Raw genomic sequence first — 15182 nt, 5'->3', positions numbered from 1 at the left:
GAAATCATACTGGAGAGCTTCATTGCCGCTAGGTTTCCAGTATTGTGGGATCTTGCTGAAATGACACTGAATTCCCCTTTTCTGGCACCTTTGGCAAGGGGTGCCATCGTCACTCGCTCGGCACCGGACCTAGTTGCGGGGTCAGTACAGGTCCGCGGCGAAAGGCCCAGGTTTCAACCTTTTGCTTCTGGCATGGAATGCAAGCTTTGTTGCGGGACTGAGGCATTCGTCTCAGGGGTTTTCGGGCGCTCTCAGATGAAGAATTCATCTCGGACAATCGATGGAATGAGACCACGGACACACATGCCCTGGATGAACTCATCTACAGCTAGGTCCATGGCTTAGAAACAACCGAAAGTTTCTCGGTTCCAGACTAAGTAGCTTAAGCGCATATTAAGCCACGTATGCATCAACGCGAGACTTCTCAAATACTTGCATGCCAGTGATCCCTCGTTACAGTCATATACATGACTAAGCCATCATCTGATAGTAGGTAGTTCGCGACACAACAAGTGGCAGGTTTCAACTCAATCCACACCTAATAAGTGGCACACTGGGAAATGTTACGTTCATATGGACTTTCTAGATAGCACGTGGGCAGTCGCTTGTAAGATTTTTGTTTTTGCGACCAAAGGCACGAGTCTTCTTCATGACTAAAAGCCAAGAGATTGAAGTTGGTTGCGGGTCTTAACACCGAGCACCGAAGCGTGGATGCTCGGCTACATCGGAGCTCGCCTGTTCACTTACGATTGGTACGATTGTCTCTTCAGCCCCTGCATCATCGGGGCAATAGTCTTTCCTGCCCTGTACCACTTGATTCTCGTTATCGTCAGCATCATGCCTGACAAGTTGGTTTTCTTCTTGATGATTGATGGAAACTTTGGCTTTGAAGGCGAGTTTGAGCATGGTTGCGGCTTCGGTCCATGAGGAAGGCTTGACTCGACTCAAGAACCCTCGACGCCCCAGAATCCGGAGCCAAACCGGGAGTCTGGATACTGTGGGGGCGGTTCTCGGGACGACTTTAAGTTCAAACCGGTGGGGATCTGCTAGAATATGCTAAAGCTTAACGCAAAGTCCTATCCCCAAGCTTCAAGCCGTGACACCGGCCCGGTCCACGACTCGACCATATCCTGATTATCAGATTTTATCTGATAAAGAGCGCCAGACGATTTTATCTTTGTAAGATGAAAGATTGATAATGATAAACCCAAGAAAAGCTCTGGGCGAGTCTTGGGCCTCCTGCTCATTTGTCACCTCCTCGGAAAGATTTCCCGAAGTCAGGTCTCTCTTTCCTCGTGTCCGCGTATGACTCGAGCCTGGGCCGGTCTCATTATTCACGGACGCCATCTCCCTGCCCATCAGTGGAGTTCGCTTACACTTAACCTGCCAAAAGGGGAGCCATGCGGCAGGCCAGACAGGTTCGCTTGACACCTTCGGTATGCTTTGAGGTAACGCTCCCCAAGCGTCTTGGCTGTGTCGCCCAGTCAGAACCATTTGTCACAATATGTCAGCTACTACACGAGCTCCACGAAGCTCGGATCTTCACTGTGAATATATGCGCCATTAGGCAGGGATTCCAGGGAAGTCCCCGCAGCAGGAGGCCAGGTGGTGGGATGGAAAAGTTTTATCAGATTCGGAGATAATCTTATGGGATGGATCTGATTGCGCCGTTGCTGTTTGATATACCTCTGTCTCCCTGCTTTGCCGCAAAACTACTCATTCGTCTTTCACAACCATTCGCCCATCCGCGTAGGCACTTGCAAAGATGTCAGCTGACAAGAGTTCTGTCGGGGAGAAGATTCGAGGTAGAGTTGTACTGAAGAACCAGAGCTCAGACTGGTACTGACTCGGGGGTCACAGTCTTCTTCCTGGGTGACGAAGCAAAGAGCAGGGAGGAAAGGAAGCTTGTGCAGAAGATTGGTAGGTCATGCTGGCTGGCGAATAAACCCGTAGACCGAAGCTGACAGTGACATTAGACTTCTTCATCCTGGTATGTAACCGTATTCGGTCGGTCGCAGAAGGACTCACGACTAACAACGTTCACAGACCTACTGCTGTCTAAGTTACTTCTTCAACTTCCTCGGTAAGAGCCGTCTCACTCTTGTGACCAATGAGTTGGATGGTGAGCTTACCTCTTCAATGTTGAAGACCGTGCTGCCTTTGCCAATGCATATGTAAGTTCCCTGGTTCCATCATCTACATTATGATGTTGATTGGCAATCCACAGGTCGCCGGCCTCCGTGAGGCACTGAACATGAAGGGCCATGACTACAACACGGTCCTTTCGGTTACGACTGCAGGGTCAGTCGGCTATGCTGCCACCTCCTTGTCAGAATATGCTGACACAATCGCGCAGAATGGCTATCGGCCAGATTCCTCATGGATTGATTATTCAAAAGATCAAACCCCGCATCTGGCTTCCATCCATGGTCGTTGTCTGGGCTGCTCTGACAGTAAGTTATACATAGTCAGTAGCTGTGTGGCCACAACAGGTACTGATCCAACGGATAGATGATCAGTGCAGCATGCAAGACAGTCACTCAGCTTTGCGTCGTCCGTTTCTTCCTTGGCCTTGCTGAGGCAAGCACGTACGCCGGCACCATCTACATCATCGGCTCTTGGTACAAGCCAAAGGAGATCTCCAAGCGCACGGCCATCTTCACAGCATCCGGTCAGGTCGGCACCATGTTTGCTGGCGTCATGATGGCGGCCATCTACAAGGGCATGGGAGGACTTGGTGGTCTTGGTGGCTGGCAGTGGGTTTTCCTCATTGGTAAGCAAAGCGTAACACCTCGGCGAGAGACGTATACTGACAAACTCCTAGATGGCATCATCACGCTTCCCATTGCCTTCTTCGGTTTCTTCTTCTTCCCTGACATCCCGGAAAACACCAAGGCGACCTACCTGAGTGAGTCCGAGAAGAAAATGGCTGTTGCTCGCCTGCCTCCCATCAAGGAAGGGGGGCATAGCATCAACCCCTTTTCTCTCATGAAGCGCTTGTTCCTGCAGCCCATGTTGTGCGTCTTTCCTTTCCCCTTCCGTGATGAACAAACCTCGCTGACACTTACCTAGTTGGATCCTGGTTTTCTGGTCTCCCGTCTGCGCTACCCTTGAGGCCTACGCCGTTCAAAACAACTTCCTCATCTGGCTGAAGTACCAGTCTTCGCACTTCACTCAAAGTCAGATCAACACATACCCTCTCGGGGTACAGGCCGTCGGTATCGTGTCCAATATGTTGGCCGCCTGGCACATGGACGCTACCGGTACCCGTGTCCCCATGGCCGTCTTGGCTATCTTCTTGCAGCTCATCTGCGCCATTATGCTCCTGGTCCCAACCCTTCCCTTTGCTGGAACCTTCTTCGCCTTCTACCTGTCCGGCACGGCGTACATGGTCAACCCGTTGATCTTTGGCTGGGCAAGCATCATTCTCCAGCGCACTGGCGACGACGCGGTCCGCAGTGTTACAGTCTACTGCATGAACGTTCTCTCCTTGACCTTGTATACGTTCTGGGGTATCGTTTTCTACGCGGCCGATGAGGCCCCATACTGGAAGAAGGGTGGTATTGTTATGATTGTTTGCTGCTTCGTCATGCTGGGCTATGTCTTTGTCGTTCGGAAGGTAAGCTACAGTGCCTTATCGCGTCAACTAGGAGAACGTGTCGCTAATATTTTGCGCGATAGCTTGACATTCATACACTTGAGAAGTATGGAAATCCCACGGCCGGGGACTCAGAGGCATCGCCTGAGGTCTCCGCTAAGACCTCGGGTATTGAGTTGACGGACAGCTTGGAGGGCAAGAAGAATGTCAGCTCCGAGAAGGTTGTTACTCTGTAACAATCAAATACAGACTTGCATTGTCGGAGAGCAACAACGCCGGGAAAAAAAGCCTTCATACAGAAATTTTCCGTGGCAGTATTTCACGGATCGTAGCAAAGGTACATGTATACACAAATCAACACTAAATTTTCACTCATTACTGCGCGCAATCTTGTGCTGCAACGATAAATATTAGGTTCTTGGGCAACCCAACACTGTCTACCTCCGTTGTTTGACGGCCGTCACACAAACTGAGCAACTGACACTTCCGGGGAGATGTAACCCGGCTCCGGTGTCTTGAAAACCTCACCGTACATCATTCCACATACATAGGATGAGCCAATAGTATGGAACACTCTGTCTCTTCCTTCAACGGGCCTTATCACCAGGGGTGTCTGGACAGATGGAATGATGCATATCAAATCGCCGGGCTTGATCAACGGGGTACTTGTTCCACTACAACTGGTTAGCAAGCGAATGGAAGTCAAAGCATACTTGACAGGAAATGTTCGCACATACCAGTACCCCTTCTTCGTGGTGAAAAACTTCTCGCCTTTTATGCTACTCGCCGTACGTGGTACGAATGGTATGAAGCGAGTCTCAGCCGAAGCCCACTGGTTGAGCCACTCGTGCTTTTCAAGGCGATCCTGGATTGTGGGACAGTGTTCTTTGCAAAAGTCGCTGAAGCTCCTAGCAATTGAGGCGGGATCATTGTCATCCGCGTCACATGCGTGTAAAAGGGTGCTGGCGAACGCGAGAGCCTTGTCCGCATAGGCGAGGTTATGACTCCTTTCAGTGGCCTCCAGCAGAGCCCAGTATTCTTCCACGATGCTGGGCCGGGTGAAAAGCGCTGCTTCTGTAGCCAGACGGTGGGCATCTGCATCCTCGGCTTGCGCACTACCGTCCAGGGACTGCTCTCCTCCAGCTATACTGCCACAGAGGAAGACCGTATCAATAATATAGACAGACGTCTCAAGGCAGGAATCAACTACTCGGGGTTGAATATTCGTTGCCTGGGTTAAAAGGCTCTCGTCTCTGCTTGCATCGTATCTGCCGTTCATCGTCCAGGGTCGACGAGCATCTAGATAGGGACACCAGGATGGTCCCTTGGAGAGATCTTCGAGAACCTTGTGCCACGTTAAGCCAAGAAACCGAAGAGATCGTTCGCTGAGGCGGGAGAAAAGAAGGAGTCTCAACTCCGTCATGGTCCTTTCGTAGTCTGCCTCCACCAAAAGCTGCCCGTCGTCCGACTTTGCAAGAGGATGTCCAAGAAACGCGTAGACGAAATCCCGTGGGTCCGTCGCCTTCTGTATATGTCTGGCCTTGAACAGCACGTCCTGAAACTCCGGCTTATTTGTTCTCATCACCTGTCGTGCGGAAGTGGTGAGGATGACAGAAGATCGATACCATGACTGGTCAACGCTCTCGGCGTACGTTGCCCAGACGTGGTTGAAGAGCCCGGAAATAAGGCCGGAACTGAAATAAACGCCAGGAAAATCGTTGCCCGTCTGCGCCCACGCCTGGGCAAAGTCCATGATCTCAGTAAAGTTGATAGTTGACCTGCCGTACGCCAGGAGCACCTCTCTAGCAAGGCCGACTTCTTGTAAGACCCAGACTCGCCCGAACCACGGCTTCTTGAAGATCTGCACAGCAGGCAGTAGCCTCTCGCCAGTAATGAGACCATAACCTCCCTCATCATCTGCCGGCTTCCAGCCACTGCCGTCAACTATTCGACGTTCCGTCATATACTTCGCGGCAAGACGATTGTAGTCTTGAATAGCTTCAAAACCGATTCTCGCAGCCTCGCCATGGTGTCCGTCGTCACCGAGACAGATGACGACTCGCCAGGCATGCGAGTATATCTCTCCCATCATATTGACATGAAATGCCTTTTCTTGGAGATCGCGCTGGTTTATACAGAGCGCATCCACCCACAGATGTCGCGGGCGGTCTGCATATCTGACTTGGCGGAGAGACTGGACGAGGTTTGCTGTCACGTCAATCTCAAGACCCTGACAGACTACGGAGTCGGTATCTTGTGTGCTCCCCCAAACATAAGATATTGCTTCATATTCTTCAGGCTGTCTAAGCATCATTCGTTTTGACATTTTATAGCAGTCATGTCTTACCTGCAGATTGAAATGGTGTGAGATACAATGAGCAGCTGACAGGGTCTTCGTAAGCCCCTGGCTCAAGCAGTAAGATGCGAGTCCATTTTCCTTCGGGTAGGCCGTCATAGAACGAGTAATGCTCAACTGTAGACATGGTTGGTTCCGAACTTTTCAACTGGATCACGGACGCGGAGTGACCTGGAAAAGGTTGAAGAATCGAGAATTGGATGGCGAGCCCAGCTGAGATGCGTCCATCATATCAGCTTACCCCTCTCGAACCAGCCCTACCCCTGTCAGTTTTATCAATATTGAGGCCTCGTAGTGGCTCAGATGTTGACATACAGTGGGCCCACACACTCAGATGCTGGAGGCCAAAAGAATCTTTTGTTGCCTCAAGGAGACAACGTCGGCGTGGACAATGACTGCAACAAGGACCACCTAATCTTACACCTTATCATTCTTGCCAGAGAAGCAAATTTGACTGAAATCTTCGGGTCGAGCTGGTTGCAACGTATCAAAATATGCCGGGTACTTGTATCTATCTTTGATTTCCACGTTAAACTAGGATAACAGCAATGGCGCTGGTCCCAGTTTGGGAACACGAGGGTCGGCCCTGATCATTACTGAAGATGATGAGCATATTGTGATTTAACTAATAGTCCGTTCTTGTCCCTTGGAAGACACAGCTTAGTAGAGAATAGCATACATACATACAGCGTGAGGTCTTTCTTGTGGCTGGCTAACAATGCAGGTCTTAGAAAAAGAAAAGAATACGTCCATGATGCAGCCAGCGGTCATCGTGGTGGCTGGACTAGGACGATTATTTGAGAGGGGTACAAGTGGTAGAATAAAACCCCTCAAAACCCCGGAAGTTCTCAAACAGTCTGGTAAATCTCATCCACTTAAGCCAACAAGCTGTCCATACTTTGTTCTCAATACTCGCCACCGCCCTCTGACAACAATGAACCCTCTCCAAGCCGATCAGAGAATGTCTAATGCCGAGGAGATCCTCGGGTATGACTTCAAAGACCCTCGCTGGCTCTGGGAAGCGCTCCAGGCTGCAGGGTCTCCGGTGACGAGGGTGGGCACGCGGAGTTTGCGCGAGGGCAACAAGCAGCTCGCGGGACTCGGCGACAGGATTATCTCGGTCGTAATTGTGATGACGTCCGTCGATGATAACATTAGCATCGGTAATTACTATTTCCTCAAAGAAGCCATCATTCAAGTACAGGAAGAAAGGCCGCAGGCCTGTCCTGACTGCCGAAACAGGCAACACCAACGCCCGAATCCAGATGTGCGCGAACAACGAGCGTCTAGCTAGGCTTTGCGACGCTGTCGGTTTGACCCGGTGCATCGTCAGAAATCCGTCCCAGCAGGGGATGGTGTCGCAACGCACTAAAGCTGACACCCTGGAGGCAGTAGTCGGGGCAGTCTTCAAGGACGGCGGACTCGACGCTGCCGAAGAGGTGATTGAGCGCCTGGGCATCATTGAACTTCTGGTAACGTTGCAAACTCTCCCAACATCCCATGTCAAATCTGTGATCAAGATGACCCTTAACAGTGTGCTCTATCCGGTCTGCCCCCGGAATCCCTCGGTTGGGTGCATCCGACGTCGCGGGAGGAGGTCCACATACGGAGCCGGGGGTAACGGCCCTTGGTACTCCACCGACTTGGTTGACGGCGCCTTGCTGAGTATTCGACCTGGCTAGCCGCTGAGATCAGATATTCCGCTAAGGGTCGTTTGAACCTGGATGGTGAAGTCAAGCGCTGCTCTTTCGGTTCCCTATGTGGACTTCCTCTGGAAACCTTAGATGCAATTGTACGAGGGACGCGGGGGGCATGCCGGATGGAGCAATTTCGCAGAGCTGGGTGGGGTCTATCAGATCGCCTAGCTCCGCGATAATTGAGGTCTTCCGTAGAGGACCGGATCTGCAGGATAGTGTGCGGCGCCCGCGAAGTTGGACGAGAAGACCTAATTCGCTTGGTCATTTAGGTTATGTGACCAGATTCGGCACAGAGACAACCAAAGGTCTACAAGGTGCGATTTGCAACGTTATCTGAAGGAGCCTCCCCTCTCTAATTCTCGGTCATTCAGAGATTGGCTGGCAGAGAAGTTTCTGGAAGCTGGGACTCTTGTTACATGGAGAAGAATATGTTTAAAGGGGATGGGTTGATGGGGCGTCTATGAAAGGATTGGTTACAGAAGGACGAGGCAAGCCTTGGGAGGGAAGATTGCTCCAGACACTCTTTACGGTTTCTTTTGGACTTTACCATTGGTCTATGGCTGGCTCAGTATACGAGAGGCACAATGATGATCGGCATCATATCCGAACGTCGCAGTATTTTCTATTTTCACGGCTTCTAGCAACAAGATCGTGAAGAATCTCTTCGGCCAATACAATAAGAGCTTGGGAAGATCCCAAGCGATTTTCACGCATCATTCTGAGTAGTAAAGTCCCCGAGGAAGCCCTACGGACTTTTCACTAAGTTCCCTGGGATATTTAGGCCATGGCGAGCTGTGCGACATCTGGGCACATGGCAAGGCAGATATTGCTAGCATTGGAGCATTATGCTCCATCAATCTGACTCTGCGCCTGATATCACGCACTTACTATCGATATTCTGCCGTCGCTTGGTATTCTCGCTTCCTCCAATCGCCTGACTCTATGCAGGCAATAACAGTCAAGCGCTTCCATTACTCCCAAGTCTCACTATTTCCAAGCTTTCCATCTGCATAAGAGCAGGATTATGTGAGACAGAATACTCACCATTATATCGAACAGGCGACTTCAAGTTGCCCAAGGCGGAATAGATGCCGATCAACGAGGCGCCGCAGCCCGCATGGCCAAGCCGCCAGCGCGATCCTCTACGTACCTCTCGCGGCCAGCTCGGTAGACGGTGAGACCAGGTCGAATTTGAGAGGAACCCGAAAAATACGGTCGCATCCCTTAGAAAACAAGGTTAAACACAAATAACATTTGCCTCCAGTCAGCCTACCTTTCAAATAGACGCGGCATCGAACCGGGAAGATGGCTCTTCACAGTGGGCATGTTCCTGATCACCGCTCCCGTGACACCCTAATCTCACACCGATCCTCTGGAGGCTCGGCAGCGGCTTGGGGTTCCTGCGGGGAAAAGCACAATGCAGGTCGTACACTACACGCCGGGCAAAAGCTGGGAGCTTCGCATCGGCCCTTTATCCTTCCAGCACGCATCTTGGCTCTCTCTCGCCAAGTCCCGTATCTTACCTCCCAAGGACCCAGGAAGGGCAGATTCCATCAGCAAACTGCCAAGAAGGGAAGCAGCAAGTCATTCCTCCCGGCATTTGGACGAAAAGAGACCTTAATTTAAGCTACTTATTATAGGTAAGGTAGCTTGCTTCTGCTGAACTTTCGACAACGTCCGCCAGAACCTTTTTCGCGGGACGGGAGCAGCCAACTACCAACCGCGGGAGCACCGGCACGCGGACGCGGCGCTAGACGGGAATCCCAGTCGGCGGAATGTCTTGACATACGTCGTTTTCGATCCTTCGCGACCGCGTACAATGTAGGCAGCTGGTCGAGTGTGGCCTGTCTCAATTGTGTTCTGCTAGAGGCTGCTGTGCCACATTTCTCCCCCCGCTAATGCCTTCTCATATGATCTGCAGAAAGTTGGGTTTTGGGTCTTGCTGAGCCGCGAAAGCTCTCAATTATGTCTCTTGGAGCTTTCAAGCTGACATCTCATATACTCCACATATGTTAGTGACATGCATGGTTGAAAGCATGTCCGCTAACACTCAAAGGTTCCCCAGATGCCGCTGCAGCTGTCAAGCCTGACATCTCCTCCAACTCTACCTCAAATCCCTGCTCCCCCAGATTTTCCCCCCAGCTATTGAATGCGCCGAGACCAAAACAACAACACATTTCGGTCTTTTGCCAAGCACGCCGACGGCACGCCTCGCTTTCGCCCGGGGCTGACGCGCAAAAGTACGATGACGCAGGCCATTGCGCAAACTGGAAAGGCGTTCATTCAGGCTTTCTTGTCTTGGAGAACAGTCGTCCAACCAAGAATGAGGTCTCAACGGTTTAGAGATTGGGGGTGATGGTGGTGGTGATGATGGCTAGGAGTATATCTTTCGTTGAAGCCCCCCTTTCCCCGTTTGTGGAATCCAAGAAGAGGGACATCGAGACTTGTCAGTCGACAAATCAATTGCTTCGTCCTGACGTCCTTCGGTTCTTTCGCCGGCCCCCAACTTCACAAGTTGCGCCCAGTCCATCGTGCCGGACACTTCAACGAGCCTGAGCAGTCACGACGATGAAATACCAAGTCACGCTGCAGAGCGCACTCGCGCTGCTCGTCGCATACACATCCGCAGCACCGCTGAAAGGCATCGACCGCGAAACAATCCAGGATGAGTACGACTTCATCATCGCAGGAGGTACGTGACATCACCGCGTCGGTCTCGCTCTCGCACCTTACCAGTCCCTCATCCCATCCATTTCCTGCATGTCAAGACATACCAAGAAACCCAAAAAGCATAGTCTAAACAACAACATATCACAATCGAACCATATAAAAGTCTAAAGGCTAACCTGCACCACCCCAACCCCCCAGGCGGCACCGCCGGCCTCGTGCTCGCCAACCGGCTGAGCGAATCCGGCAAAAACCGGGTCCTCGTCCTCGAAGCGGGGCCGAACCCGGACGTCGTCTCCGCCTACAAGGCCCCCGGCGGCAACCAGTTCCTCGGCGGCACCGCCATCGACTGGTCCTTCTACACCACGCCCCAGGAACACCTCGACGGCCGCATCCTGCGCTACCACCGCGGCCGCTGCCTCGGCGGCTCCTCCGTCACCAACGGCTTCTACTACGGCCGCGGCAGCGCCTCCGTCTACGACGACTGGGTCCGCGTCGGCAACCCCGGCTGGGGCTGGGAAGACGTCTACCCGCTCTTCGTCCGCGGCACCTCCTTCAACTCGCCCGACGACCACGCCGCCAAGGGGTTCGACGTGAGCTACAAGACCTGGGACCCCGCCGCGTATGCGGACGGGCCGCTGCAGCTCGGCTTCCAGGGGTACGTCCCGCCGTCGGGCGTGGGCTTCATCGAGGCCGCGGCGGAGGCGCTGCAGATCCCGATTGTGAAGGACTACAACACGGGGAACAGCACCGGCGTGAAGCAGGGGACGGGACACCTGGACAGCAAGTTCCACCGCAGCTCGAGCTACGACTCGTACCTGAAGCAGGCCATCGGCCGCAAGAACCTCGACGTGCTGTACTTCGCCCCCGTGTGGAAGATCAACTTCGACACCACGGGAGCGAAACCCAAGGCCACGGGGGTCGCGTTCATGGACCACCCCACCGGCATCGTCTACGAGGTCTCCGCGAAGAAGGAGGTCATCGTGAGCTCAGGCGCCTTCAACTCGCCCCAACTCCTCATGGTCTCCGTAAGCCACTCCCCTCCCCCTTCTTATCATCATCTTCACTAACACCAAAACCAGGGCATCGGCCCCTCCGCCCAGCTCTCCAAATTCGGCATCACGCCCGTTCACATCAACGAGAACGTCGGCCAGCACCTCAACGACCACTCCGTCTTCTCCATCATGGCCCTCTCCACGCCCGAGTTCTCCACCACCGACATGGCCGCCACCTTCGCCTCCCTGCGCGCCGCCCAGGACCAGTTCGCCGCCAACCTCACCGGCGAGTACACCGCGCCCTCGGGCATCACCAACGCCTTCCAGCGCCTCTCCGCCGACGAGCTGCGCGCCATCGGCGCAGAGCCCATCCTCGCCGCGGGGCTCGGCAATCAGTCCCACATCGAGTACCTCTTCGAGAGCGTCTTCTACCCCTCCGGCCCGACGCCGTACTACACGCCCAAATCCAACGAGACGTACATCAGTCTCACGGCCTCGAGCATGGTCGCCCTGTCCCGCGGCAACGTCACGCTGCGCTCAAACTCCATGGCCGAGTTCCCCGTCATCAACCCCAACGTCTGTCTCTCCCCCTGCCAATCTTCCATCAACACAAAGCTAACTTCCCCAAAAGTACTACGCCCACGAAACAGACCGCAAAATCGCTCTCGCCTCCTTCAAATACCTGCGCAAGATCCTCGCCCACCCGCGCATGTCCGCCTTCACCGTCGGGCCCGACCACGGCGAGGTCTCCCCCGGCGCGGCCGCCGTCGCCGAGGACGACGAGGACGCCGTGCTCGCGTACGTCCGCCAGAACACCATCCCCAACTGGCACGCCTCGGGGACGAACCAGATGCTCCCCGAGGCGGACGGCGGCGTCGTCGACCCGCGGCTGCGCGTGTACGGCGTGGACGGCCTGCGGGTGGTGGACTGCTCCATTATCCCGATCCTGCCGGACGTTAATATTGTGGCGAGCGTGTACATGGTTGGCGAGAAGGGGGCGGATCTTATTAGGGAGGATTGGGGTGACTTGTAAATGGATGGGAAGATGGTATAATTTGAGTGCCCGTGTATCTATCTACCTTAGGGCCATACTTAACGTGTTGCAACCACTATTCACGCGACATTGCTGCATTGCCTGTGTGCCCGACTTGAGCATCCCACACTAATAACCCCTACTCAACTCTCGTTTAAAGTACTGTGCAGCTTCATGACACTTGTGGCGCACGTCATAATCATTATGTTAGCCAACCAGATGGGTCGCCACAGCTAGCAAATATGTACCGGTCAGCATGAGCGGCTGTGCTGTAAGGCGTTTCCCCCCTTCAAAGGTACTAAAGGAGGCAGAAGTACGACCTTGTTTTGGCCCCCAACGAGAGTATAACATGTCAGCCGATCCTATGAAGGCTCATAGGAAATTTCATCAACTCCGTGCACGTTTTATCTTCTCGTGTTGTCTGAGCTTATTTCGCCTGCGCAAAGACGCGAAGCCTCCATCAAACATCCCTTGCAACCTCGTACTCTACGACATGAAGTCCAATATGTCGCCAGATTCGCATGAACCCTCCCCTCCACTGCTGCAAGAAGCATCCCACCAGCAGGCTGGCCACACGTCAGCTTCCCCAGTGTCTCCTCGACACTCGCAAGATGTAACCAATGAGCTCAACGACGCGACACGACATGACTCTGGCTCGTCTGAGGATACTGATACGAATACCTGCGCGTCTGATGCTGAAAACACACTGCCTTCCATACAGGATCAATCATCAGAATACAAGCCTGTTGCCACAGATGATCAGGCAGCAAACATCATTGCAGGTCGCAAAAGTAGCACACCAGTGACTACAATCATCTCCGATTTAATTTCCATCTGCCTTCCAATGGCAGCAGTCATCTTTGGTGTGCTTGTCTGCTCGTTAAATGGCTCCGGAATCAACGAAAGCTTCTCAGCGTGGCAGGATGCTACCACTATCGTAAGTCACAGTCAAATCTCGAAATCCATTAAAATAGTAACACCTTTTTGTGATAGCTCGCGACAGCATTCCCGATCTTGTATGCCGCTATCATTGGCCGGTTGATGTCAGAGTCAGCACGGTGGAAACTTGAAAAAGGGGGAAGCATCGGGTTACTTGAACAACTTATAGGCAGCAAGACGGTTGGCTCAACCCTTGTCTCTCTCTTTCGATCAAGGGCAATTAACCTGCTTGGAGTTGTCCTTTTGCTTGTTTGGTCCTTCTCTCCTCTCGGGGCACAAGCAGTGCTACGTATGTTACGATCTGGCTTTCGTTCAGACCTTCAACCAACGACGATATTTTACTTCAATACCAGCTTACCTCCAGACTCCGGTATACTAGACGAAGGACAGAGCGGTCTTGGTAATGGTCAACCTAGGCCTATGCTTTCCAGCCAAGGAACTTTTTACACCCTACTTGTCACAGCGCCCAAGATAAACAAAATCGATACGATAGACCTGTGGGGAAATGTCAGAATCCCTTTCATGCCCCCAAGCACGGATAAAGAATGGGTGGTTGTACCCGAGAATCGTTCTGCCATCGAATACTCATCTCTGGCTGGAGTTCCCGTTTACTACCCTGCTGACGGAAACGCCACCACCAATTTCACTCTGGAATCCAGTCACATGTATGTCACATGTTCTAATGTCACCAGGTTCTCTGCCGTCAATGAGGGTGAGCCATTGACGGCAACGACGAACGTCACAGGGGGGTTTCAAGGAGAACAACATCCTTCCAACGGAACGTGGCGCGGGTATGGCTTTCAAAATGGTGATACGCAATGGGGTCTGGCTACTGATAGGTTTGTCGACCCGCTCTGGCTTACAACGCCAGACTACACTGTTTCCTCACGGAGTAGCCATCCAAACAGCCCGGCCATATTTACTCACGAGTCCAAGATCAGTAGTCGTCTATCAAGAATACTGGTCCAGCTGGTCATGCCACCTGGAGGGAACAAATCCAACAGGGCCTTCGACCAAGTTGAGATCATCTGCAACATCACCCAACAGTATATTGAGTCCTATATTAGCTGCTCTAAAGGCAATGACCAACGACTATGCAGAGTGATTAAGCAGCGGGCCTCTACACGGGAGCACGCCGCAGAAAGCATTACGTATCTATCATTTCCTCAAGTCTTCGACTTCGTTTCTCGGGAGCTACCTCTTGCTACAGGAAGGCAAGCTCTTGGTTTCACCGACCCGAGTATATACTATCTCAAAGATCCCATGTTCGAACACATGTCCAACGGCACAGCAGTCTCAATCGACGAGATCAATATCAAAAATGTCGGAGTGCGACTTGGGCAGCTAATCAACACATACCTTTTGCTGAGCCAAGCATCAGAGACGATTACAAATGCGGGTGTAGCATTTGAATCTAATATTACCGTGGAAGGGGAGTCAACTACCCTTGTAGAGATAGTTGTGGTCCGGAAACTTTGGGTATCTCTGTATCTACTATCCAGCATCGTATTGCTAGCCGGCGGCATTCTCAGCGTCATCTTCGCACACCTGACGTATGGGCCTGAGATTCTCGGCTACGTCTCTACGACGATTCGAAACTCCAAGTTCGTCAGTGTTCCATCGGAGACGACTTGGATGGATGGCCCTGAGCTTGCGAAAGAGATGAAGACACTGCGAATAAGGTACGGGCTTCTTGAGGACACGGCTGGGACATCGGTGCTGGCTGTCGGGCGTGAAGAGGAAACAGATCGGATCAGAGACGTTGTCAAGAATCGCCGGGTCCAAAGCGAAGAGAACTGAGCAGTCTGAAGGGGTTTTGGATACGTTAACTGTAGTGTCGCCGGTGTTGTGTGATCTGAGCCACAGGCGCTTCAATGTTGAATAAATGACTAAAGCT

At 52.7% G+C, this 15182-nt stretch overlaps 5 protein-coding genes across 5 annotated transcripts; 4 read left to right on the top strand and 1 right to left on the bottom strand.

The window, feature by feature from the left end:
• Positions 1-1765: 1765 nt before the first annotated feature.
• CGCS363_v003695 (Pantothenate transporter liz1) lies at positions 1766-3834 on the top strand (the record flags this gene model as incomplete). The annotated part of the gene is made up of 11 exons (XM_036635544.1): positions 1766-1805; positions 1861-1920; positions 1977-1990; positions 2047-2083; positions 2149-2174; positions 2228-2301; positions 2357-2453; positions 2512-2773; positions 2825-3017; positions 3073-3619; positions 3682-3834. The coding sequence occupies 11 exons, from the start codon at positions 1766-1768 to the stop codon at positions 3832-3834; spliced, it is 1503 nt and encodes a 500-aa protein (XP_036500609.1).
• A 351-nt stretch (positions 3835-4185) lies between these two features.
• On the bottom strand, positions 4186-5690 carry CGCS363_v003694 (uncharacterized protein; the record flags this gene model as incomplete). Its single annotated transcript, XM_036635543.1, has 2 exons — positions 4186-4272; positions 4332-5690. The coding sequence occupies 2 exons, from the start codon at positions 5688-5690 to the stop codon at positions 4186-4188; spliced, it is 1446 nt and encodes a 481-aa protein (XP_036500608.1).
• Positions 5691-6888: 1198 nt separating this feature from the next.
• On the top strand, positions 6889-7636 carry rnc (Ribonuclease 3; the record flags this gene model as incomplete). Its single annotated transcript, XM_036635542.1, has 2 exons — positions 6889-7117; positions 7197-7636. The coding sequence occupies 2 exons, from the start codon at positions 6889-6891 to the stop codon at positions 7634-7636; spliced, it is 669 nt and encodes a 222-aa protein (XP_036500611.1).
• A 2583-nt stretch (positions 7637-10219) lies between these two features.
• On the top strand, positions 10220-12346 carry patE-2 (Dehydrogenase patE; the record flags this gene model as incomplete). Its single annotated transcript, XM_036635541.1, has 4 exons — positions 10220-10343; positions 10520-11346; positions 11401-11889; positions 11945-12346. The coding sequence occupies 4 exons, from the start codon at positions 10220-10222 to the stop codon at positions 12344-12346; spliced, it is 1842 nt and encodes a 613-aa protein (XP_036500610.1).
• Positions 12347-13807: 1461 nt separating this feature from the next.
• CGCS363_v003691 (uncharacterized protein) lies at positions 13808-15085 on the top strand (the record flags this gene model as incomplete). The annotated part of the gene is made up of 2 exons (XM_036635540.1): positions 13808-13950; positions 13978-15085. 2 exons carry the CDS (start codon positions 13808-13810, stop codon positions 15083-15085), a joined length of 1251 nt encoding a protein of 416 aa, XP_036500613.1.
• Positions 15086-15182: the final 97 nt, after the last annotated feature.

This window comes from Colletotrichum siamense, assembly GCF_013390195.1.
Source record: "Colletotrichum siamense strain Cg363 chromosome Unknown KSG_Cg363_contig02, whole genome shotgun sequence".
Taxonomy (NCBI): domain Eukaryota; kingdom Fungi; phylum Ascomycota; class Sordariomycetes; order Glomerellales; family Glomerellaceae; genus Colletotrichum; species Colletotrichum siamense.
Note: the sequence above shows the minus strand (reverse complement) of the source record. Positions and strands in the feature narration are given on the sequence as shown.